The 23,515-nt window shown below is 40.6% G+C and overlaps 2 protein-coding genes across 4 annotated transcripts in view; one reads left to right on the plus strand and one right to left on the minus strand.

The window, feature by feature from the left end:
- LOC105691043 overlaps window positions 1–9,407 on the minus strand; it is a 149,187-nt gene extending 139,780 nt beyond the window's left edge. Inside the window, exons 1-2 of one of the 2 annotated variants that reach the window (XM_048659568.1) lie at window positions 9,272–9,407; window positions 2,388–2,548 (exon numbers count right to left, since the gene is read on the minus strand). The gene's annotated coding sequence lies outside the window, so the exon portion shown is untranslated. Of the gene's footprint in view, window positions 1–2,043; window positions 2,227–2,387; window positions 2,549–9,271 lie in introns of those variants that run through there. The other variant, XM_048659567.1, reaches the window with a different exon arrangement.
- Window positions 1–21,750, plus strand: part of LOC105684499 — a 41,394-nt gene extending 19,644 nt beyond the window's left edge. The window contains exons 3-10 of one of the 2 annotated variants that reach the window (XM_048659564.1): window positions 1,845–2,016; window positions 4,748–4,877; window positions 14,398–14,636; window positions 17,826–17,957; window positions 18,041–18,148; window positions 19,118–19,378; window positions 19,657–19,915; window positions 19,999–21,750. In XM_048659564.1, the coding sequence (XP_048515521.1) occupies window positions 1,845–2,016; window positions 4,748–4,877; window positions 14,398–14,636; window positions 17,826–17,957; window positions 18,041–18,148; window positions 19,118–19,378; window positions 19,657–19,915; window positions 19,999–21,053 (2,356 nt within the window). In that variant the 3' untranslated portion in view covers window positions 21,054–21,750. The remainder of the gene's footprint in view (window positions 1–1,844; window positions 2,017–4,747; window positions 4,878–14,397; window positions 14,637–17,825; window positions 17,958–18,040; window positions 18,149–19,117; window positions 19,379–19,656; window positions 19,916–19,998) is intronic. The other variant, XM_048659565.1, reaches the window with a different exon arrangement.
- The last annotated feature ends 1,765 nt before the right edge of the window (window positions 21,751–23,515 follow it).

A 23,515-nucleotide genomic window follows, 5' to 3' on the forward strand; every position in this document is an offset into this window, starting at 1 on the left:
AGCGATCATCGAAAAATGAATCTATTATTTGGATTTTTCAATTTCGGGGACATTTTTTTAAGTAGGTATCTATCTCATATTCGAGCTGACCATTTTTACATTCTTACTTTATTTTTTTTTTTCCATTTCGATGATATATAAATTCGTCCGTGCGACAGGATGTAAAAATACATGGTTTGTCAGACAGCGAGGAGACCAACCACCCACGTATTTTTCACTCCCCACGACGGCCTCGAAAAGAAAAAAAAAAAAAAGAGAAAGAAAGAATAAAAAGAAGTACCCTCCGCTATGTAAATTTTTTCGACCACTCGTTCTTCTCTACATACCAAACGCGGTTTTTTTTTTAATCACGTATACCTTTGTATGAATGGAGATGAAACATTTTGGACATGTAGGATGTAACCGTACGTCGTACGATAAATTTCGTGAGGAAGAATTTATAGAGAACCAAAGAGCAAGAAATCAAATTAAAAAATCAATCAATCGAAAGAGAGAAAAGAAATCAATGCTTGTAGATTCAGAATCACGATATCTTGTATAATAGAGCGCAAAAAAAAGGAACTTTGAATTTGAAAAGAGATTGAAAAAAAATAATTTACAACACAACGTGTGTACCCAGGTGCGTTGCAGCGATCCTGCATAATTGGATCAATTTCTAAGACGAGTGAATAGGTATGCAAGAAATATAAACGATGATAACAATTTTGCAATTGATCGAACAATTTCTGTGTCCCCGTGAAAATACTGCGTTCGAACGAACGCACATGTGATTCGTATAAGTACAGAGAGAGGAGACTTGTACACCCGAGAGATGTGTACGTTATACGTTCTTTACACTGCACTTGAATGAGCGTCGCGTAAGAAAAATGGAGAAGAGAAAAAAAAAAAAACGTTGAAAAAAGTTGAAAAAAAGCGTATAGTTAGGTGTGTTGCGGGTACGCGCGAGTATATAACCCGTACGTACGTACGTATACGTATGTAAAATGCACGCGTTGCGCGGAATAACATAAAGTACCTACTCGTACATTCTAACGGATTGGTTCTCTTTGGATTCCTTAGCGGGTACGTACGCAGAGATACGGTACGGTACTAGGTGGTATTGACGTATACCTCGGAGAGACTCAAGCTAAACCAATATTGCGCTAACTGTATATAACACAACCTCCACGATATAAATATATACATATATGTACCAAACGAAGTAGATCGTGTACGAAGTCGATCGGTTCGCGATGCACATTGCACCTGACTACCGTTCCCGAGATAAAAATATATCCAAGGGCGTGAAAGAAAATCCGAATTAGCTCCGACGAGAAAGAATTTCCAAAATTTCGACGTCTTCTCTGTCGTGAAATAAAAGAAGAAAATAAAAAAAGAAAAAAAAAAAATCTATCCCACTGTACGATTCGCGACTCGCATACGTTGCTCGCAAACTGCGTACCCTACGCGTTATACATCGGAGCTTACAATTAGATTGCAAAGTCGTTATTCGAGCAGTAAAGAAACTCGTGAGTCACTTTACTATACACATAATGTACCATACGCCATGCACAGCTATATATGTATAATATATAGTACGTGCTCGACAAAAATTCTATAACTGCTGGCACGTGTTCGCATACGAGTACGTACAATGTGGGATAACAACGATAACGATGAAAAATTTTCAATTCTCTAGTAAAATCCAATTATTTCCAATACTCGACGAATATCCATAAAGAGTGAAAAGAAAATGGATTTCCTTTGCACTCTTATTGAAAAATCGGTGGAGAAATAGATATCAAAAATCGATCGGTAGTAACGATGATACTTTTATCTTTTCGTTTTTTTTTCTTCTCTTGCAGAATTTTCGAAAGGATCCGACACTACTTCGGTAATTCCAGTGAATCGATACCGATGTCGTTTGTACTTGGATTTTACGTGAGTCTCGTTGTAAAAAGATGGTGGGAACAATACAAATTATTACCGTGGCCTGACAATCTGGCTCTCTTTATCAGCGCTGCCATACCAGGAAACGTAAGTACGAACTCAAATAAAACATACCCCTTTTCCTTCTCTCCTCTTCGTCGATCGTCATCCCTCGATCTTCGGAACGGCAACAGAAGATGAAAGATACGATCCAGATCCTTCCAATCCCAGCGCGAATTCTTCTTCAGCGGAATCTTCTTTCTCCATAACGTATGTACGCCGAGTCGCGATTGTACGTTGAAAATTCAGATACGCCCGACGAAACGATAGTAGTCGAAGAGAAAAAAAAAAAAAAAAAACGAAAAGAAAAAAAAAAAAATCTATGCCAAGGCGGAATAATCTTTTTTCTCTTTTTTTTTTTATATTCCGCCGTAACGTGTGCATATAATATTTAAAACTATAGAAAAGAGTAGGTGTACCTTTACCGTGTGGCACAGCTGTTGGTGCTGTTTTGTATGTAGATGGTCGTCCATTGTCTTATGTCCTCTGCTTGTGTCGCGATGGGCACAGTTCCGAGTGTGCGGTAAAAGATTTAGCTCGTGTTGGGTTAGCCGTCGGATTCGCCTGTTAGGTGTGGCACCTAGAAATAACGTGCGTATAGGTATAGCGGTAGGTATCTATTAATCATGTACCTGTAGATATGTTGAACGGATAGAAAAACTCGTCGGTAGCCCCCGTGGCACTCGACACTTGTCACATCGGTTACTACGATACAACTCGACGGTTCGGAGTCACGAATAACAAGAATAAAAAAAAAAATAAAAAAAAAAATAACTATGGGTTAACGACATCCAAAGGTGTCACGGTGATCCATCTACACGATCACCCCGCCAACGAAATAATATTTTGCCATAACCGTCGTACTCGTAAAATAATCAATTTACACCCCCCTGTTTGTCGTCTTTGTCGTTTCGGTATACTACAAAGAAAAAAAAAAAATTTAAACGTCTCAGATCTTTCGAAAATCTACGGAAAAAACAAAATTCACGTCCAATTTATTCGAAAGGTGTACGAAGAAGGATATTTTTCTACTTTTCTTTTTTTTACACTCGAGATTATTATTTTCATTAGCACGTTTTTAATATTTCGTCAAATTTTGCGACTGAATCGTTGAATGGAAGTCGCGGCGTGTGCGAGTAGTATTTTTTTTTAAGCGCATTCCATTCGTCGGAAAGCAATTGTAATTCATAGACTCAACTCTCTCGTGAGCACGGGATGTCGGACTCCCCATTCGAGTTACACACTTCTCTATATGTGGATCGATGTGTTGCACACAATCGTGCGTCGTGTGTATGAGAAAATTATAATCAAAAGAAGTAACAAAAAAATGAAATACTGAGAATAGTTTTATTAACGCGTGTACCGCTACTGCTGTACGCGTATGCATCGAAATCATTCGTATGCGCGATAAAAAAAATCCTCAATCAAATCGTGACTCAACGAAGAATGAAAAACAACAAAAAAAATGATGCATCGAGAGGGAAAATGAAACCCGTGATTTCCGTCGTACGTAAAAAAAAAAAAATAAATAACACGAGCCCAGCGTATGAGAAATTGAAAAATGTGTCATTGCACATGCACGCAAATTAATTTTCAAAGTCAGAAGCTCATTTCTTCTTTGTCCTCCTTTTTTTTCCTGCTCGTTTCGAACCGACGTAAATGTGATGACGTTGTAGCTTCAGCTGAGCCAGCGATTTTCGCGCGCTGATTTCAGATACTTTTTTGGTCGAGCGATTGAAATTTATTGTAAGTTTGGCGTTCGATCGAGGAAATAATTAACACGTGAAATAACGATATTTTTTTTTTGATCGATTGATTTTATTTGCATATTCAGTTGGTAAATTTTCCAATACCAAATAATTCGTATGAACGTCTCACACGATCCGCGAAACAATAATCGCGCGATGCTATTCGTCGACGAAAAATCCGAAACGGGAAGTTTCGAGGGCTACGATGACGTGTGCAAGATATTGTACGTGTACATCGGCAACGGGACCGTTCGAATGACGGTAATAGTAATCTATATAATGAAAATGATAATTATACAATTAACGTTGCGACGCGGACGTAACGAAAATTAAATGTTTCGTCAACTCCTATGTAACTAACGAAAAAAGAAAACGAAGAAAAAAAAAAATAAAAAAATAATAATGATCATCACGACGCGTGCAATTTATTAATATTCAAGTGAGGGATCGTCGGCTATTACCTAATAATATAACGACGCACTATAACGCCTCGCTGCCAGTCGTTTAAACGAACTACGGTACACATATGATGCGCTATCCTATCGAGAACCGCGTTATCTATGACAGAGAAACCTGCGGTGGCGATTATTCGAATATCGTACAAATATGATAAAAGGTAATAAGGTGATGGTCACATTATTATCGTAACAAAGCGGCCCACAGGTAACACGAGACTACAATATATATAGAAATTTCAGTGATACGCATATACGTATGAGCCGCAGAAACGTTGGAGAAGTAAATCGGCTACACGCGTCGGCCGCGGCGTAGGGAAAGTGCAAGAATAGTCGCGACGAATAAACGTGTCTCGCATTCGTTTTAACGGGCCACGAAATTCATTTCGGATACGTGAACAGCCCACTTTAAATCTTCCACGTGTTTCCATTTCCAAAGATCCACACTACCCGTAAAAATAAAAAAAAATAAAGAAGAATTTCGAACAAAATGCAATGAAACTTTCCCAATTCCATGCACCCTGAATTATACGACAGGGGTGAATGACGTTTTCTTGATTTTTGAAATTTTTTCAGGATGAGAGGGGTCGGCTGATGCGTCGCAACATCGTGAGATACGCGGTTCTCGCGTACGTTATAACGTTGCAACGAATATCTTTGAGGGTGAAACGTCGTTTTCCAACGTTACAGCACATAGTGGATGTTGGTGAGTGAGTTGAAAATATTTTCCCTCAACGAGTCGGGTGATAAGAAAATCGTAGAAGAGTGGGGAAAATTTTGCTACCACGAAAGGCGAAATATTTATTCCATTCCATGATCGCAAGGTCGGGGAGAAGGTCGCGTGGAAAAAGAAAGACGGGAAAATGACGAGAAAGAAAATTGCGTGCACTAAATAAGCATGTGGCGAAGTGAATCCTGACGTCACGCGATGCAAGTCCGGTTAGTCTCTCGGAATTTTATTACACGCGATCACGGACAAAGGAAGATATTTCATCGCTACATTCTCCGCGGTCGAGGTTCAGATATTTTATACACCCGTACCGGTACCCGCTTCGATCGGCAATTTTCATCAAACGATCGAGAAACATATGCTCCAGATATTTCTCACGGTGGCTGTAGAAATGATACAGCGTTCGAAAAATCGCTGGGATATTTCTTGGCGATTGAAGAAAGAGAGGAGAATCGATGAGAAAAAAAAAATTGATTCAGATTGATTTTCAATCGATCAAATTATAGGAAGAATGAAAATCCAACGATCGCAATTACAGTTTCACGTGAACAGAAACGTTTCAAAGTTCCATTAATAGTAGTAGCCAAGTATTGAATAACCTCTGCAGCTGCTACAATTAAGTATGAGATAAAAATCTCGTTGAAATGATCACGATGAAATTTATGGATGAGATTAATAAATTAATAAAACATAATAAAAAGAAGAACGAAATTGCAGCTAGAAGGGAAAAAAAAAAGTGAGAAACATAAATAAATCAGAGACAGAAGTAGACCGTGCACATCGGATCGATGATGTACGACGAGAGTTGGGTTTGTAAGACGATTACGAAGAAACCTAATTAAGTCAATTAATAAAGGGAATCTAAAATTCTACAGATCCAGGAATTCGAATCACTTCAAAGATTCACCGCGCGATTCAATCGATCGCAATTATATCGCCAAGAGTATTTTAACGAATCGCACACGGTACCGCGGACTCACGGCATAATCGAAATTAGAGCATTTCATTAAAGCGGTTTTTCTTTTTCATCGATCTCATTACAAATTATCATCATCGATCGGAGGAAACGTACGGGCGAAGCGAACGAGAAAAATAGGTTACGAATCGATCGAAATTCCTCGAGATTTTGATTTTTTATTATCCGCGTAACGATCAAAATTCTCCCCGGATCAAACGGATCTATTAAATTGCAGCCTAGTTTTATCCAACGAATTTCATTCCACCTCGATAATTACATGCAAAGCTCCGAGAGAAACATAACGTGAAAATTGTTCGAGTGATGAGTTAATAACAGAAATCAGTGGAGCCGGCCATCTCAAGATCACAGCTGATTTTCAACTGGAACAATTTTCAAATAGACTAAAAAGAAAATCGAGCATATTATGGCTATATATAGCTCAAGCTTTGCGGGGAAAAAAAAAAAAAACGTTGCCTACAGCCTATGGGGTACCTAGAGTAATTTTCTCTCACGCGTTACACGTACTACATACTTGCGCAGCATCCCGGTCATTTCATCTCGTCGTGGCGGCGCGTCGCGCCTCGAGAAAACTCGAAGAACAGGAGATAGGCTCCTGACACGAAGATACGCCAGCAGCGAAACACGCACACAGTACGTAGGGGCGTAGACGCCGGCGCCGGCGCCACATAATCTCTTCGTCTCTTATGTTTTAGCCGGTTTTTTTTTCTTTCACCTCATCCCGCGGGATAATCTTCCGTGCGAGAAGCGCGTGCGCTTTATTTTATGCACAAACCCGACGCGCTGTACGTTCGATTCTGTCGACGAATGTAAAAGCGCGAATAGAAAAAAAGGACAAAAACTGCAGCGAGAGGAAAAACCGATGGAAATTGAAGGAAAAAATTGGCAACCACACCCTGGATTCTGCGGAGCAGAATTTTTACGTACCATTTCAGAGCGACTCGTACCTACATGCGGGTAATGAGACTGGTGTAATTATTCCGTACATTTATATCAGCGGTTGTAAACGTTGATTGCAACGACAACGATGAGGGTAGGATGTACGGTGCAACGTGCATTGATGTTCGATAATGTATGCGAGGTCAGAAATTTAGTCCCCCTTTAGGTCGATTTATCTCTTTGACATCCGCGAGTTGTATGAAATTCACCTAAATTTTACAAGAGAAATCACGCGCGTTGTTCGTCAATTTTATCCACAATCTTAATATTTCCTCTTCGTCGTTGATCTCCGGATCGCCCTCGTCATTAGACATCGTTGGGAAAAAAAAAAAGTTTCCGTTTCTCTTTGTTAACTGTACACGATGACGGTGATGTGAAAAAAAAAAGAAAAAGAGATTTGTTATTTTTCGTGAGTCGCAGTGGGTCGTAAAAATTTCTCCAAATTACTTTTTCTCTTCAATTAATTAAGGGCAGATATATAAAATACCTGAAAAAACGAAACTCGATCTCTTTTCATTCGACTGTTGTCCTCGGCGCGATCGAAGTCCTTTTCATTTTACAGCGATCTCGATCGACTATCCGCGGCATATCGATCGAATAATTGTAAACGAGTTTATAATAATCCGCGTCAATTACATGTAGATCCTTGCAGCGTAACGATCGACTCGGCTATCGTGTACACCTATTTAGCTGTAAGCCTAGAATCAAGTGCTGCATCGAGATGGGTGTATTTATATATATATTTAGATGAAATTGTTGCAGAGTTTCTCTTTGATTATTCGAAATAGTTGGTCTACCCACGAATAGTATATCTATATAGCCGGTCTTCGGGCGCCTCCTGATCGTAAGAAAGTAATTACCTGGATCTATTTCCAGCCCGTTTTTTCCGAACTCCTCGCGTGATCGAAGACTTGAACAGTTAGACCGGCTTCCGGATCGCGCCTCAAGATTCTGGGTCACATATTTTCGGTCCATTTTTTCACTAGCTCATCCGGTCAAGTTTTCCTCCATTTTGATTCCACCTGCGTCGCGACGCCGAGAATCTGCCGAAGTATCTCCGAGTCCTGCGACCGTCTCTTCCGAATTCAACTCACTCGCCGATCAAAAAAATTAACGAATAAGAAAAAAGAAGGTTCCATCCAACAAATCACCGCCTGTTTGGATTTTCGGAACATTTTTTTTTTTCATTCGCGTTATTCAGCTACCTGCGAAATTTTTCCAACGGGGCGTAGAAATTTCGAATAGATATTTGATAGCGGGTTCGAGAAAGTCGATCGATGCGGGAGGTTATTTCCGATCGATTTAATTGATAATTTTTCGGTGTCTTGATGTAATTTGTTTGTAACTTAGGTATGCCGTACAAGTATAACAAAACGATTAGTCCATCGTCTAACGTTCTCTTCATAAGAGAATTTAAAAATCAAACGGTGTTCGTTCGCTTAGTTAGTTTGAATAATAAATTGCTCGAAATCGCGTCACATACGTCGATTCGCCTGTTCCATTGTAATATCGCGTGCAGAAAATCGAATGATTTTTTTTTTCGCTTTTCGCTCGCGTCGAATGCGGTTTTTATCACGAAGAGATGCAAATTTATGTGACTTTTTGTTTTTACTCGTTTTCTCCACAAAAAAAAAAAAAAACTTAAATTTCATAGCCCACCGTGACAACACAAGAGGGAATGCAAATGCTAACCGGGACCCCGTGCGACCCCGCGAGACGAGTTGGGATAAACAGAAAAAAGAAGAAAATTAAATAAAAAAATATTGAGGTAACAAAAAATGAACGTTCGGCGAGCAGAAGCCCGTATTCCCGGATCATCGTCATTGTTATGTGGTTTACGTTCGAGAATTCCCAGCTATATAAATCATCTAGTTTCTTTGCCGGAGGATTTTTGTATATTTGCATATAGAGTAGGTGGACGGCTATCCCCTTGGACGTTATATATGTATACCTTCGCGAGTTCGGGAGAGGAGAATAAAGCAGCGAATCGTATCCTACGCGATATTATTTCCCTTTTTTTCGTAGCTCGTTTTCGCTCCTCTTGCGGTTAAGTGCCTTCGCGGCCTGACCGGCGACCTTGCCGAGGGCGTCGAACGGAGCACGAATTTCAGAGATTTGAATATATGTATACACAGGTAGCAAACGCGTACACTCGTATGACGACCGTTCCCTGTCTTCTTCTTCTTCCTGCCCCACGTTTTTCACGTGCAATACACGCGCGTACATCTTCCTCGTCGTGTGGTGTGGCGTATATACATATACGAGTCTTTTTCTTTTAATTTTGTAATTTCTTCTCTTTTTTTTTGTAAATTCTTTTATTTTTTCCTTCCCTCTTTCTCCGCGGTATATACATATATTATAACGATTAAGGACTGGTTTTCTTTGAAATACTTTTCGAACTTGCCTCGCAAACGATGTGTGTATAGAGTGAATGCATACATGTGTTTATACGTACCACCACGAAGCTGCTACGGTGTATTTTTAAACTCTCTGCATCGACGACCTTGCCATGCGGGCAAGGATCCCTGCGTCTATTGACCCACGAGATGAGGGTTCCCCACGTATTTTAACCGGCTCACAGATAACGAGTACACCGCTTCGTATCGGCTCTCGACCATTTCTACGCACTTTCCTATCGTGTGTACAGAGACGCAATTACGTCCGACACTATCCGAACCCGATGGTAGCTCACGTTGGACTGGCCGAACTAAATCCCTGTGCCAGAATTTGGAATTACCTTTTCAGCTATGTGCGTACTAGACTCGACTAATCCGTCGCAACAACAGGACGCTCGAAGGATTATAACGTGGTCCTTCAAGTTTTCGCGGAACTGGAATTCTGTTTTGAATCCGCGATGTTCGTTGTGAAATTGAGAAATTGAGAAAGAAAAAATCGGGAACAGTGACTGATAATTGTTACAATTTAACGATAGCGAGCCTCAGGTTCGCGACGCGTCTAAGGAAACGTTTCTGGTATGTGGGAAGGTATATATGTGATGAAAAAAACAAAAAAAGAAAAAGGAAAAATGAAAAGTCCGTTGGGACGGACGAGGCGCGTAGACGCGGCGCCTGGGCGCCGACCTCCTAGTGTTCGCCTCGGATTGATCTCGATCCAAAGTCGGCACTTGGAGTCGTTGAAAATAATAAAAAAAAAAAAAAAAAAAAACCCGTCAGGATCGATTCTCGTCAGGTGAACTCGCCGAGGAATCAATGAGAATGAAAGAACGCGAGGAATGAATCGAGGCTTGAAAATTGAGCTGAAATTGACGTCACTTTTCCTCCCAATAATTTTTCTATCCTCCTCTCGGCCACGCGAGACACGAGAGGGTGCCCAAATTCGGGCCGTCCGTGAAACTAAAAAAAAACCGTATACGACCTATCTGAACTCGCAAATTTCGCAGACTCGGGAAAAAATTAGGCAAAATTTGAATTCAACTCGCAAAACGATATTCAAATTTTTAGAATCTCGACAACGCGTGCGGTATGATTTAATTTCGATGTTTTCGTTTTTCGTATACTTTGAAACTTTTTGAAAATATTTTCATAAGCGAGATATTTTACGTGGTATTATAATACGGGCATCGGGTATACCGAATGGGTTAACCCCGATTCTCTTGGAATTTTTCAACCAAACTACAGCGATAAAATAATTATAATATTCACCCGCTCCGAGCGCGTAATTATTATTTTGACCGCGATAGAGGAATTCGATCGACAAACAATTTTTTTTCCACCCAAAGATATTCACCTACTCGGTATCACGTATGTGACGTGTAATTATCTCGGACACCTGTGCGAGGACGATAAATATTCGCCGCAGATTCGGCAAACTTCGCGACGAGAAGAAAACTCTCACTTTCTTGACGGGATTTATTGGATTTTTTTTTTTTTTTTTATTACAAATTCGCGTCATCGGTAGATAATTTATACGAACGCTACGAACGAATCAATTTAATAGCGTAATGAACAGAATTTCCTGAGGATAATTTGACAGAAGTATTTTATAACACGGTAAATCGTCGCGCTAATTTATTACTCGAGAGTACCGTTAATCATATTTATTTATGCTAATGACTATCTCACAGACTCCTGCGCTAGAAGACGAAATAAAAAAAAAAAGAATCATCTTCCGAATCGCAAGAGTATAAAAATTAAAAGTTGCATCGCATTCTCATCAATCAATCGCAATCGCGACTGCGATTCTTTTTTTTGTTCTCCAGGTGGTAAAGATAATAGATTTTCTATAGACAGCGATTGTGATAATGAACGTTTGATGAAATGGAGAAAAAAATCAATTTCCCAGAGACGAATTATTTGCGAGAATAATCTTCTTCTCCCTCTTTATTTCCTTCTCTTTCTTCCTTTTTCTTTCTACCTGTGTCTAATGAAGACTTATCATTGAGCAGGCTTTTGCAGCTGTTGCAAGATAAGTTATTTGCATTGACGTATTACACGCGTTACACGTAGGTACATTTATTTTTTCAATAAGCAGACGACACGTTAAAATACGTACAACTGCGAATTTCCGTCGACTACAGCTGCACACCGTTCGCATGCGTCTACCACAATGCCGTAATTAGCGCTAGAAAATTATTCATCCACTTTTTTAATCAAATGAATTTTTTCTCTGCATCGATCGGAATTCAACTGACTTCGCCTATCGGGCGCAAAAAAACGGGCTGTAATCGTACGACCGAACAGGATCTGGTCTGAAAATTCAAATTCAACGAGTCCTTGACATTTGTATCCCGATGTCCGATACGCAGCTTGTTGATACACGATTAATTTAGAAAAGATTTAGATCAAATTCAATCGAAACCTTCATGAAAAATAATTTTTCAATCAAATTTTCAGAGTTCGGTAATTAAAATGCTTCGACGCGCTCGAAGTCGGAGCGAGTATTAGCTACCGTGAGTTATATCAATGATAAATAAATGTGTAATATATTTTAAGATTCTCGGTAAAACGTCGTGGAATTTACCGGAGGTAGGATGATGATCATTCGCCGTCATTATATGGGTAGGTAAAGGTACGGTGCTGATTGTTTTATGCGTCTACCTTATGTACGTAGCAAAAATTTTTTCAATAGATCTTTGCAATGCTTGCGCGTTGCTGAAACGCCTTCGTACAGCCGCTTCGTCGTCACGGTCACAGCAAAAGGCGGATAACTGAGGAGAGCGCGGTACAAAAAAGACAAAATAAAATAAGAATAAAGAAAAAAAAAAAAGAAAAAACGAAGGAATCCAAAGAGAGAAAAAAAAAAAGAGATAAAAGTCCGCGACTGCGGCAGCGGAATGATCGAGCTGGTCAAACCTGTAAGATTCTGACGATGTGGAAATCAATTACAAGCTTTTGTCACAGCGGTCAATACAGCGAGATATCGCAGGTGTAAAAACAATTAAAATTCAATGAAAAATAGCGTCGTCGAGCTACGATATTCTAAAAAAAAAAAAATCGCTCATTCTCGCCGTTGTTCCGTCGCACGACAATAATTATTTCATTTTTCTCCTCCGACGTGAGATATCAGCGGGGATGCGAAAACGGCTCGACGATTACTACTTCCTTTTTTAAATATACCTGACGGAAATTTCAAGGACTTCCTACCGATGTGCAATATTAGGCTGGACACGTATACGATCGATCGATCGGTGGAGATTGCCAATCGATTCGAACACAACGAAACTGCGGAAATGTTTTTCCTTGACTCAGTTGTCCATTCGAGAATTTCACGATCCGCGGCAGCTGAGACCTATACCTCACACATACTGCCCCCGCGCCTATATCTGATTCAAATGACAATGGTTAACAATTACAATAATAAAATATCACTTTCTACAGATATGTAACGAGCTTCTGCGAGTGTCGGAACAACGTGCAAATATCGTGATTGAACAGAAAATAAATAATTAACCAATTGATGAAAATAAAATCGGGAGAGGGAAAAAATCGAAGACATCGATGAGAGAAGAGAGTTCGTGGGTGATGAATTTTTACGACGAAGTTTCTAATCTGATAAACTGCACGCATAAATAATTCTAAAAAAAAAAAAAAGGAAAAAATTATTTTCAAATTACGTAATAAATTGTACGTTACGACGGTAGAAAAAAATCAGACTCGCTTCTGCGGCAGGATCTGCGACGGGGAAAGCTGAAAAAAGAAAGAGGAAGTTTGAAATGGCCCCTGGGGTGTAATTCCTTCGGATCGCCGAATCATTGAAAACCAAAAGAACAAAAATTTATTGAGAAGAAAAAAAAAGGAGGAACCAACTGCCGAGAATAATTACGATGATTACCGCCACCGACTGGGCAGAAAAAAAAAAATCACAAGATCGCGAACATACTTTATCTGTATAATTTGTTCGTACGATGAATCTACACATCTGCACGCTACCAAATTCACGTAGCTCAATTCGTGCAGCAGCGTATGAATTAATACGACGTAATCCGAAAGTAATTCGCTAAATTTTTATTTCAATCTTATTTTTTTTTTTTTTACAACCTCCTCTATTTTGCCAACATCGAATGTACGAGCGATTTTATACACGCGCATGTTCCTCCAATCAGCTTCGCATAAAAAGAGGCAATAAAAACCGCGATCGCTGCAAGCTAAAAACTAACAGCTAAAAAGGAACGTCCCGTTATTACGTCTGGCCGATAAGTTGCAGAACATTTGCTCGAATGTTGATCTAATGCCGATACGGTTCAGGAGACAAAAAAACAAAAAAATAATCAAAATTCGAACCCACGGACGAGATCCTGGATGTAAAAGATCTCACAGCCTAACCACCGTTTAGAATTTTTTTCGTTCTTTTTTTTTTTTTTTTTTTACTCATACCGTACGTAGTTTATTTTAGAATAACACCCAGGCGAGTACCGTAATTAAATTGCGAATGAAGTTGTTACAGTAAAATAATATAATTACGAGTGTAACGTAAATTTTAATTAAGTAATTACACATATAGTGTACAGACATGAAAATTATATTTACGTCTGTTGTTAACACGATTCTAAACAACAATTTACGTCTGGAGTAGAAGTTTCGAACGTACGAACGTTGAACGATGCGGGAAAATTTGAATTTTCGTTCAAAAGGATACCAGAAGAGAAAAAAGAATTGAAAACAAAAGTTCTCCGTGGATAGTCGCGATAGAAATCAAGAGTTTATAATAACAAGACACGCGGAATCGCTTTACGTGTACATGTATAATATATTACAGATGTTAGATCTTGATTTAGGTGTATAATAAAATGCATGAAGTTAGCATAAATTCAGTGAACTTTCTAAACCGTGTTCCATCCGTATCGGCTCGCTCCGGAGGCGTCGAGCGTAAGCGATGCGGTTTTAGTCTAGACGTTTAGCAGCCAGATCCGATCGTCTCGCGGATCACAACCCTCCACTTTGTTCGCGCCAAGTTACCGATTCTTTTTCACTCTAGGATTTTCAGCCGAACGAATGAAAATCGATCTTACGATATCCTCGTTATTTTCGACGAGAAGATTTATTTTTTTTTTTTTTTTTTGTATCTCAAAGAGACGAAAAGAACGAGAAAATCATCCCTCGACATTTTTTTTTTTTGTTCCAGGTCTCATGATGGAATCTGAAAAGAAGATTTTCGAGATGATGAACAAAAAGGCAGCGATGTCGAAGTACTGGATGCCGTTGGTGTGGGCGACGAATATAATAAATCGAGCGAGAAAAGAGGCTCTGATAACCAGTGATCAGGTCGTTCAAACCCTACTGGTCGAATTGAGCGATATCAGGAAGAGACTCGGTGCCCTGATTGGTTACGACACCGTCTGCGTACCTCTGGTCTACACTCAGGTGAGTCGCTGAAATTCAATTGAAACCAAAAAAAAAGGAATAATGAAAAAATAAAGAAGGATATAAAATTTTGTAAATCTGCACAACGCTCGGTATTTGAATATCACACAATTCCCGGAAAGACGTCAGTCAGTAAGGTGGTAACTCTTTTCTATATTTTTTCATCTTCAATTACAACGGCAAGAGCGAAGTTACGTAACACACGATGCACGAGGCGTGTGTCATGCGCCGCTGCGGAATTAAATAAATTGCTCATCATCCGACAACAGAAATTCTCTAATTAGATGCAAATTAATTTAATTGTTTCTGCAAAAAAAAAAAATGATTATCCATCCTCCGATTCCGAATTGTAAAAAATTTCTTCGAGTCTTCGAAAGAGGGTGTTTCAACCCTTGAGAAAAAAAAAAAAAACGAAAAAAAAGCACCGAGTCACAGCCCGGGTAATCGGGATACAAAACCTGCAGCGTGTAGCTGCAACATTTGAACACGATAAGCGACATGCTGACCGCGTACGCGATGTAATTATAGAATAAGATTCCCGCAGGTGATCAGGGCTCGCTACAAGTGTCCACACCTTTTAGTACCTACGCGCCCCACTCGCAACACCCGCGGAGGAAGTCACGTGCAACGTTCAGCTAGTGTAGAGAAACGAACGTGATCGTGTTCGCTCTTATGCTGTAGGCGCAACTGTAATGCTTCTATACGGTGGTGTCCATGTATATTATTACATCGTAGAATTGCGCGCGACCCGCGCGCGTACAGAAGTCGAAGTCTTCCTGAAGAAATTCATCCCGCAAAACTCCTCTATATTCGCGTTGCGGTTTATAAGGTATACGTACATATACAAACACGGGGACGCGTTAAGCTCTACCCGGCATTCCTCGAGGTCCTCGGATACCTTTGGCTCGGTGTCAACGGCTCCGTTTTATAGAAAATAGAATGGATGCGAGAAAAGAAAAAAAAAACAACGAAAAGAAATACGATGCAAATGATTTTTTTTTTCAACGGAGATTTTCACACAGCGCGCGGAATGCGCCTCTCTCTCTCTCTCGATTACGGGATGCCGTGTAACGAGGATACGAGGAGTTAATTTTAATTTTTGTTTACGCCGTGCACCGACGACGGACATCGGTAGATCGGCGATAATTTTTACATCGGCAAATAATTCCGCAACGCGGCACAATTACATTACGCCGAACACGACGTAGTTATTTGATTTGAGTGAATTAATGAACGATTATTGGCCACTGATTTATACTTACATTAGCTACGCCTAGCTTCCTTCTACGGCTCAAATCGTCCATTAACTCCATAATATCAGTGACAGGGAAGTTAACTATGACAATGCTAATTGTGACTCAGAGTTGTCTGGAAATTTATGGGCTGGCACTGGGAACTTTTACAAAATGAAAAACAAGGAAGAAGACGGATCGTTGCCTCGTCGATGATCGAATCGTTTGGTAAAAAGTTTGAGATGAACGATCAAAAATAAATAAATAAAAAAAAAACGAATCCGGCATTCGCGGTGATGCAAACGGTTGTTTGCCCAGTAAAACGCCGTGTAAAGTTATCGCGATGAGGAGTAAGGTAATCGCGACACGCGTTGGTGTAACGAGATACTTCGATGTTCTATAAATGAACTGTGGAGATATTATTGACAGTTGGGATCGAGTCGGCGATACACCGAAGCGATTTTCCGAATCCGGAAAACCGCCGATTTTTAATCATCGATGGGCGTGAAAATGATTTTTCTCCAGACGCGTGTGGTGCATTTTTTTCTCTTTTCTTTTCTATCGTAGACGAGTCGAAGATCGCTTTTAACGTTACGCTGACGATAAATATAAGCGAAAAACAATTTTACATAACAGATATTTGCGCGATCTGAATTATACTCCCACGGGTTTTAAGTCGTCGAGACTTATTTTTCCACTGTCACGTGACAACTCGTACGGTAGAAACGATCTACCGGTTCCTGATGGCCTTGAAAATTGTACGCGATCGTCGCACGATCGATCTACTTATAAATTGATCGATAACAGGTAACGGAGATTCGAGGGCATTCTGACCCGCGATTCGCATCCAGTTTTATTCGTTTCAATTCTACATTTTTGCTTTTTTTTTTTTTTTTTGGCACCTCTTTCTTTGTCAACTGTTGAAAACCAAAAAACGTCCACATCGCGGGTGCCAACCGCTGTTTTAAAATTCGTACGCAGAATTATTTTCTGGCGGTGGTAAAAAAAAAAAAAAAGGAAAAAAAAGAGACCGTTTTCAATTTTTATCCTTCTTCGCGTTTTACCCGTTCGGCTTCTTCGAAGTCCTTGAGATTATCAGTTCATGCGGAAGGTCCGCGTACGTATATACGAAAGTTCCGAGAAACTTTCGGCACGTAAGCGAATTTAGTTACGGTTTTTAAGTTAACGGCGACTGCATAAGTACAATATTTGTCGTCAACGGAAGACGGACAAAGTGCGTCTGAGTTGAAGAAAAGACGATTCTTTCAAGATCCGTCTTTCTACCTCAAGGTCAAGGTTCGCCTCGCTTCTAATTACCCGCGAGGCCTTCGACCTCGCGTAAAAAGTATTCCGTACGAACGACGGAACTTTTCTTCATGGACCGATCGCGTGATCCGAGAAAAATATAGGAAGAAGAAGACAGAAGGCGGATAAGAAGGGAAAAAAAAACGGATAATTGTCGATAATAACGTGTACGAAGGCGTCTCCGAGGACGCGTTGGTCCGCTTATATCCGGTAATAAAACCAGAAGTCGATAGATTTTATTAATTAATAAACTTCCATCGCCGCTGAAGCGTATCTGACCGGTCGAGCTGCTTCCGTCCAAAGGTGATCGCGATGAGAAAAAAGGAGAAACAAAACGAAGTTTCATTTGAAAAACAAAAAACTTGAGAGGTAAAAAATTCACGTGCAGACTCGCAGACGAGGGTAACAAACACCTCGGACAGTGAGAATTGAAACGAATCGAATGACACACCGTCAACCTCTTGACTTTCACCGTGCGACGTTTATAATTAATTCATATCGTCCGCGGAATGCGGTTTATTCCGACGAACTGTTCCGTCAGCGAGCTTAAATCATTTTTCGACGAAAAAATTGAATTTCTTTTTTCTTCCCTCTTCGGAAGTTCGATCGATCTCGGAAAATTGACTAACGATATTGTTTCCTCCGCATCCAGGTGGTGACGTTATCGCTCTACGCCTACTTCTTCTCGGCACTTCTCGGTCGCCAATTTATTCCGAGGGCCGAAGGTGGCAGCGGAAAATACGAGGAGCCCGACATGTATTTCCCCTTTTTCACCGCCCTGCAGGTAAAAATTCATTTTTGAAGCAACGAAAAATTTCCATCACTCGACGAAAATCCGATTGTACATTTTTCTATTTTCTTCGACAGTTTTGCTTCTACGTTGGCTGGCTGAAGGTCGCCGAAGTCCTGATAAACCCGTTCGGTGAGGACGACGATGACATAGAATTGAACTGGTTAATAGATCGGCATATCAAGGTAAGCGTCGTAACCGCTCGTATCGCATTGTATAATTCCGTCGGAAAATCGGGGCTACGCGTCGTCGGGCAAAATATCACGACGACGAAACCTTTACACGACTAAATATAGTTGCGGGTTTTAACATCGCCGTCTCTGTTTTATAACCGGAAGTTTACGGCTTGCGCCGGTCGTCGTTTCGTACGCGAAATGTTAATTGGTAATTAGCGAGCGTACAAAGGCCCGGATAATCGGCATCGATACGCGCAAGCGAATCCTATCTTTGCTCTCGCTACGTCTCGCAAAAACCCAACGACGCCAAAGCTTCTGGAATAAAACCAACGACGGTTCCCGTACCATCGCCGAGTTGTTCGTTAACCACGTGAATGAGAAACCGAAAGAAGAAGAGAAAAACAAATAAAAATAAAAAATAGAAAAAAAAAAAACCCCCTTCGAGGTTTTGCGTATGCGGATATAATTAACGAGTGCGGTACGGGATATCGTCGACGCGCGCACGCGAAATCGGTTTACAATAATTCGTTCCTTTCCGATAATCGATTTTTTTTTTTTCTTTTTTTTTTTTTTGTTTCTTCCAATCTTTTTTTTATTCACTTCTATTAATGAACGAAAGACGGTATCCCCGTATGCATGCGACGGGCACGCGGCGTCCTTCATTTCCGGTGGCCTTGCCGACAATCTTTCGCGCAGAGATCGTAAGCAAACTGGTTATATACATTATATACGTATTACGCCCGGCGAATATGTGTAAGTATATATGTTACACATTGAGGCCGGAGGAGTCGATACATTTTCATCGCCTATAAATCAAACGCAGCGATAACGAAGGAATGCGACGCTATATCGGGAAGAGCGCGTGAATTTTTTCTAAAAATGCCAAAAATAATCGCAGGATCTCGACGTTTCTAATCGGCATCGAAACTCGATCTTCCTCGGTTCCTCAGTTTTTATTTTCCTCATATTTTTCTTCAGGCCGGTTACATGATCGTCGACGAAATGCACGAGGAGCATCCCGAGCTATTGAAGGATCAGTATTGGGACGAGGTGATCCCGAAGGATCTTCCGTACACAGTTGCCAGCGAGCAATACAGACGGGAAGAACCGAAAGGTTCGGCTGAACACTACAAGGTGAAGGAGAGCGACGCTCTTTACGCGAACGTTCTTCTGGGTACGCAGGTTCACAGCCACAATCAGCATCGCAAGAATCATCAGGACGACATGTACGCCGACTACGTGAGTGCCAATTCTCGTCTCTAACGGATATCGGAGATCGAAATTATGTGAAACGGATTATCGAGTTAATAATTATTCAAATCGATCGGTCCAAAGTTCGAGGATAGCGTAAGATTCCGGTGTCGGGTGTACGGAATCGGCGCCGACATCACGAATTCCACGCTCCGTGGCGTCGAAAGTTTTCTTGACGAGTCTCTTAGAATCCGTGGTGGCAAAAGTGAAAACCGCCAGAAATGCAAAATAACATGCTAATCCACTTTTCCATATTCGATTATCAGGAGAGCGTCGACACGCCGTTGGTAGAGAGGCGAAAAAATTGGCTCCAAAGACAGATAACCAGGATGGGATCGGTCAGGAGTTCCTCCACCACTTACAGCAGCGGCGGAGGATTCTTCTCCCGCAATCGGCACAACAGCGTTTACAGCAGCCCCGAAGCCGGAGGTCTTCCCCAAGCGGCTAATCCGAACCAAAAAATGTCCCTGTACGACCGTATCGTGGGCCGAAAGAGCGTTCGAAGTCAGCGTATGGGACGTCAAGGTAAATATCCTTCGTGATGATTCCCCGGACTCCGAAAATTCGTCGCCTCACCTAAAACCCTCGTTATCCCTTCGGCATTGTAGGAACCCTGACGAAATTGAACTCGATTCCAGTATCCTTGAAGAATCGTCCGCGCATCCCTACGCCGGACGTTACGAAGGAGGTGGTGGACCGCGAGCAGCGTCTCGCTCTGTCCGCCAGTAACGCGGTGAACATTGGAGCGGGTGTAGTCGGAGTGATGCACCAATTGCCGGCCAACGGTCAGTACCCGACGGACCTGCCTGTGGTCCAGGTGGTGCTCTCGCCGATCCAGGAGACCGAGGGGAGTCCAACGGGAGGTAAGCCGGGCACCGCCGCCCTGGCTCAGGCGGTCCTATCCCCGACGCTGACCAGCGCGGGCCTGGTGGCCCCCGTCACCTTGACCCCCGTCACGGTCAGTCAATTGACGCAGCTCGGCTTCGTCACGACCACCTCGTCGCCCATGCGGGGGGTCAATTTGCAGCAGTCCAACGTACAGGCGACCCTGACCGAGGTGAACTCCAGCGAGGAAGAATCGGGCAGCAGCAGAAGCGGCAGCGTCACCGGCCACGAGGACAGATCCACGCCGTTGATAGGCGGCGAGCGTCGAAGTCCTCCGACGAGTCACGGCAGCTCGCCGGTCTTCGACGGTTACTCGGATCGTTCGCCGATCCTCATGAGTCCCGAAAAATTGAGCGGCTACATAGTGACGGGTCCCCTGCCCTCCGTGAACGTGGAGGCTCCTCGGGACGCCAGAGGACGACGCTCGGCGTCTCTGCCGGGTCCTCCGATACCCCAGCCCCGCGAGGACAGGAGCATGTCGTTGCCCCATTCGCCTGGGATGCAGCACCGCGACAACGTCAGGGGGCTTCACCTGCACTCGTACGCTTCGCAGGTGAGTCCGGTGGCGGCCGATCGTTTGCTGCCGGTGCAACCGGAGGTGCGTCATCGGGCCGGAAGTTTCAGCAGAGAACCGCCGAAACCGCCGCCCGAGTTGCCGAGGAAGACGAGCACCAGTTCGAACAACGGTAACGTCAACACGTCGAGTTCCGCGTCACCGTCAGATTCCACCGCGACGACCGCGGTGCCCGGTAGTAAAAGAGGCGAAGTCTACGTCTGACCGGGTTTTATTCTTTTACGAGTAATAGGAAAAATTAATACTTGCAATTATTGTTGAATTAGTTAACTGATTGATTAATTTTCAAATCGATTCTGTTCTTCGTTCACTGAATTAAATTATTATTCACAGTTATACGGTGATGATGATAATTGTTATTATTTTTGCAAATGAGTCTAGCGATATATAGGTACATACATAAATTTTAATAAGATATATAATTTTTTATAAAAAAAACTGACGAATTATTATTTTTTTTTTTTTTTTTTGTTTGTTTTCATTTGTTAATTAATAATCGCGTGTAAATAAATTTTTGTGACTATCGACTCTGAACGCCTGTCTCTGATATCGGTGGTATATTATGTGATATGGATTTTATAGCGAATGACAAATAAAAACAAAGTAAAATAAAGTAGCCATCTTACAGTAGGTATCCATACCTACGCGATTCGAGCGTGCGTAACCGTGATGAAATACATACAAATAATTGATGACATGAAATTACTCTTTTATTTTCATCGTTGTCGTGATTATCGTTACTTTTTTCCAATTACCGAGACGATGATTGAACGCCCGGAGTCTGGTTTACAGGTATAAATACACAAAAAGAAAAAGAAAAATGCAAAAAAAAGTAAGGACAACGGACTTGAAATCAAATGCACATAATTGAGTCTAGATGAATATAATGCATATATGAATGAAAAAGAAAAAAAATCTACACATGTCTCACATACCTTTTTGTAAATATATTTTTCAATTTACCATATACCATGTTGTTATTATTATTATTATTATTATTATTATTATTATCAGTGGTAGAAATAGTAGTAGTAGTATTCGTAGCGAAAATATAATTTACGAAAGTCTGGGTGATATAATGGAAGAAAATATATTTAAACATATATATATATATAATTTTGCCATATATTATTTATGTATTGAGAAAGTTTAGCAGCGGCGGTGGCATCAGCAATTTTATTATAATAGAACGAAGAAAAAAGAGACGTATATTTATTGAGAGAGAAAAAAAAAAAACAAATTTAGTCGAATGAAAAATATAGATCAATAATTATATCGCGTCAACGGCAATTCATTATATACTATGAAACGCGTAGTGAATAATAATTACGGCGTAAAAAGCAATCGGAGTTGATGCGCTTCGGAATAAGGAATATTTATCCATAGTTTCAATTATTACCTGTAGCTCCAGCAATTATTATGACAATAATTAGTTACATTACCGTGCTGCGATTACGTGTGATTGACAAGCACGAAATTTATGAATAACGAATTTTCTAATGTAGGAAAAACTATTGAGATTTTTTTACGATAGTTAGGATAAAAAGAGATGTAACACTTAGTTTTTTTGTTTTGTTTTCTCATGTCTTTTAGTTTTTCATAATTATAACGATGCTACGGAGTGATTTAATTGTTATTTCACGATTTTGTTTTTTTCTGAGTTTTTTTTTTTTTCTCTAGCATGTATTCAACAAACACGCGATGAGCTCAATTAATTGAAACAAAATATAATTAAAGCCGCGTGTATATGATAAGAAAAGCAAAAAAAATATATATACAGATATATTTTATAATAATTTATAAAAGTATAAAAATATAGAATCTCAATAACTTTAATGATCGTTAAAGTTTAATTGTTTTGCACAACGTACGGAATATTTTTTCGTCCTCTGATTATTCTCCGCGCTCGCGGAAAGTATAATGAAATAAAAAAAGAAGAAGAAACCGCGAGACTATACATTTGTAACGTTATCTGTTAAAATTATTTGTAAATATATATGGAAAAACGCCGGATGAAAATGAGAGAGAAATAGATACAGGTTTCGTCCCTCTCGTTCGATTATGTAAACATTTATCGTTATAAGATGATACACCGATTATTTAATTGTCGTGTTGATGATATCCAAGGAAACATATCCGCTGGAGGTTTACCGCCGTCGCGACGCGGCGGAGCCTCAGATTGTAGATATTTAACCAGTATAATTATGTATCTTGTAAATATATAGAAATTAACATGATCAACCTTACGATTCGACGAGGCACGCATACAACGATCGTCACGCGCAGAATTTGCGCAGCTACAGACCGACGAGACGTCATTTTTAATTTTCTTAATTTTTACTTCTCGACGAATGTCCCTTTATCTTTTTCTATTTTTTCATCCTTCCGATTTCTCTTCGACACGATATCGACGTGCCAACCATCGAATCGTACCGAGAAAAACTAAAAGAATTAATTAATTAATTATCAAACTATTTTATATTATTAAATTAGCGAATATCTAGGTATAAAATAATCATTATTTGTGGTATTGTGAAACGCAGTTGCAGTTCGATTGTAATAAAAACTTTAATGTGTTATTTTGAACATCGTCATCTGCCTCCAAAAACGAGAAGAAAAAATCACAATTATTTCAGGAATATGTAATAGTAGGAATGTTTTACGTT

The sequence above is a fragment of the Athalia rosae genome, chromosome 8, assembly GCF_917208135.1.
Source record: "Athalia rosae chromosome 8, iyAthRosa1.1, whole genome shotgun sequence".
NCBI classification, from domain to species: domain Eukaryota; kingdom Metazoa; phylum Arthropoda; class Insecta; order Hymenoptera; family Athaliidae; genus Athalia; species Athalia rosae.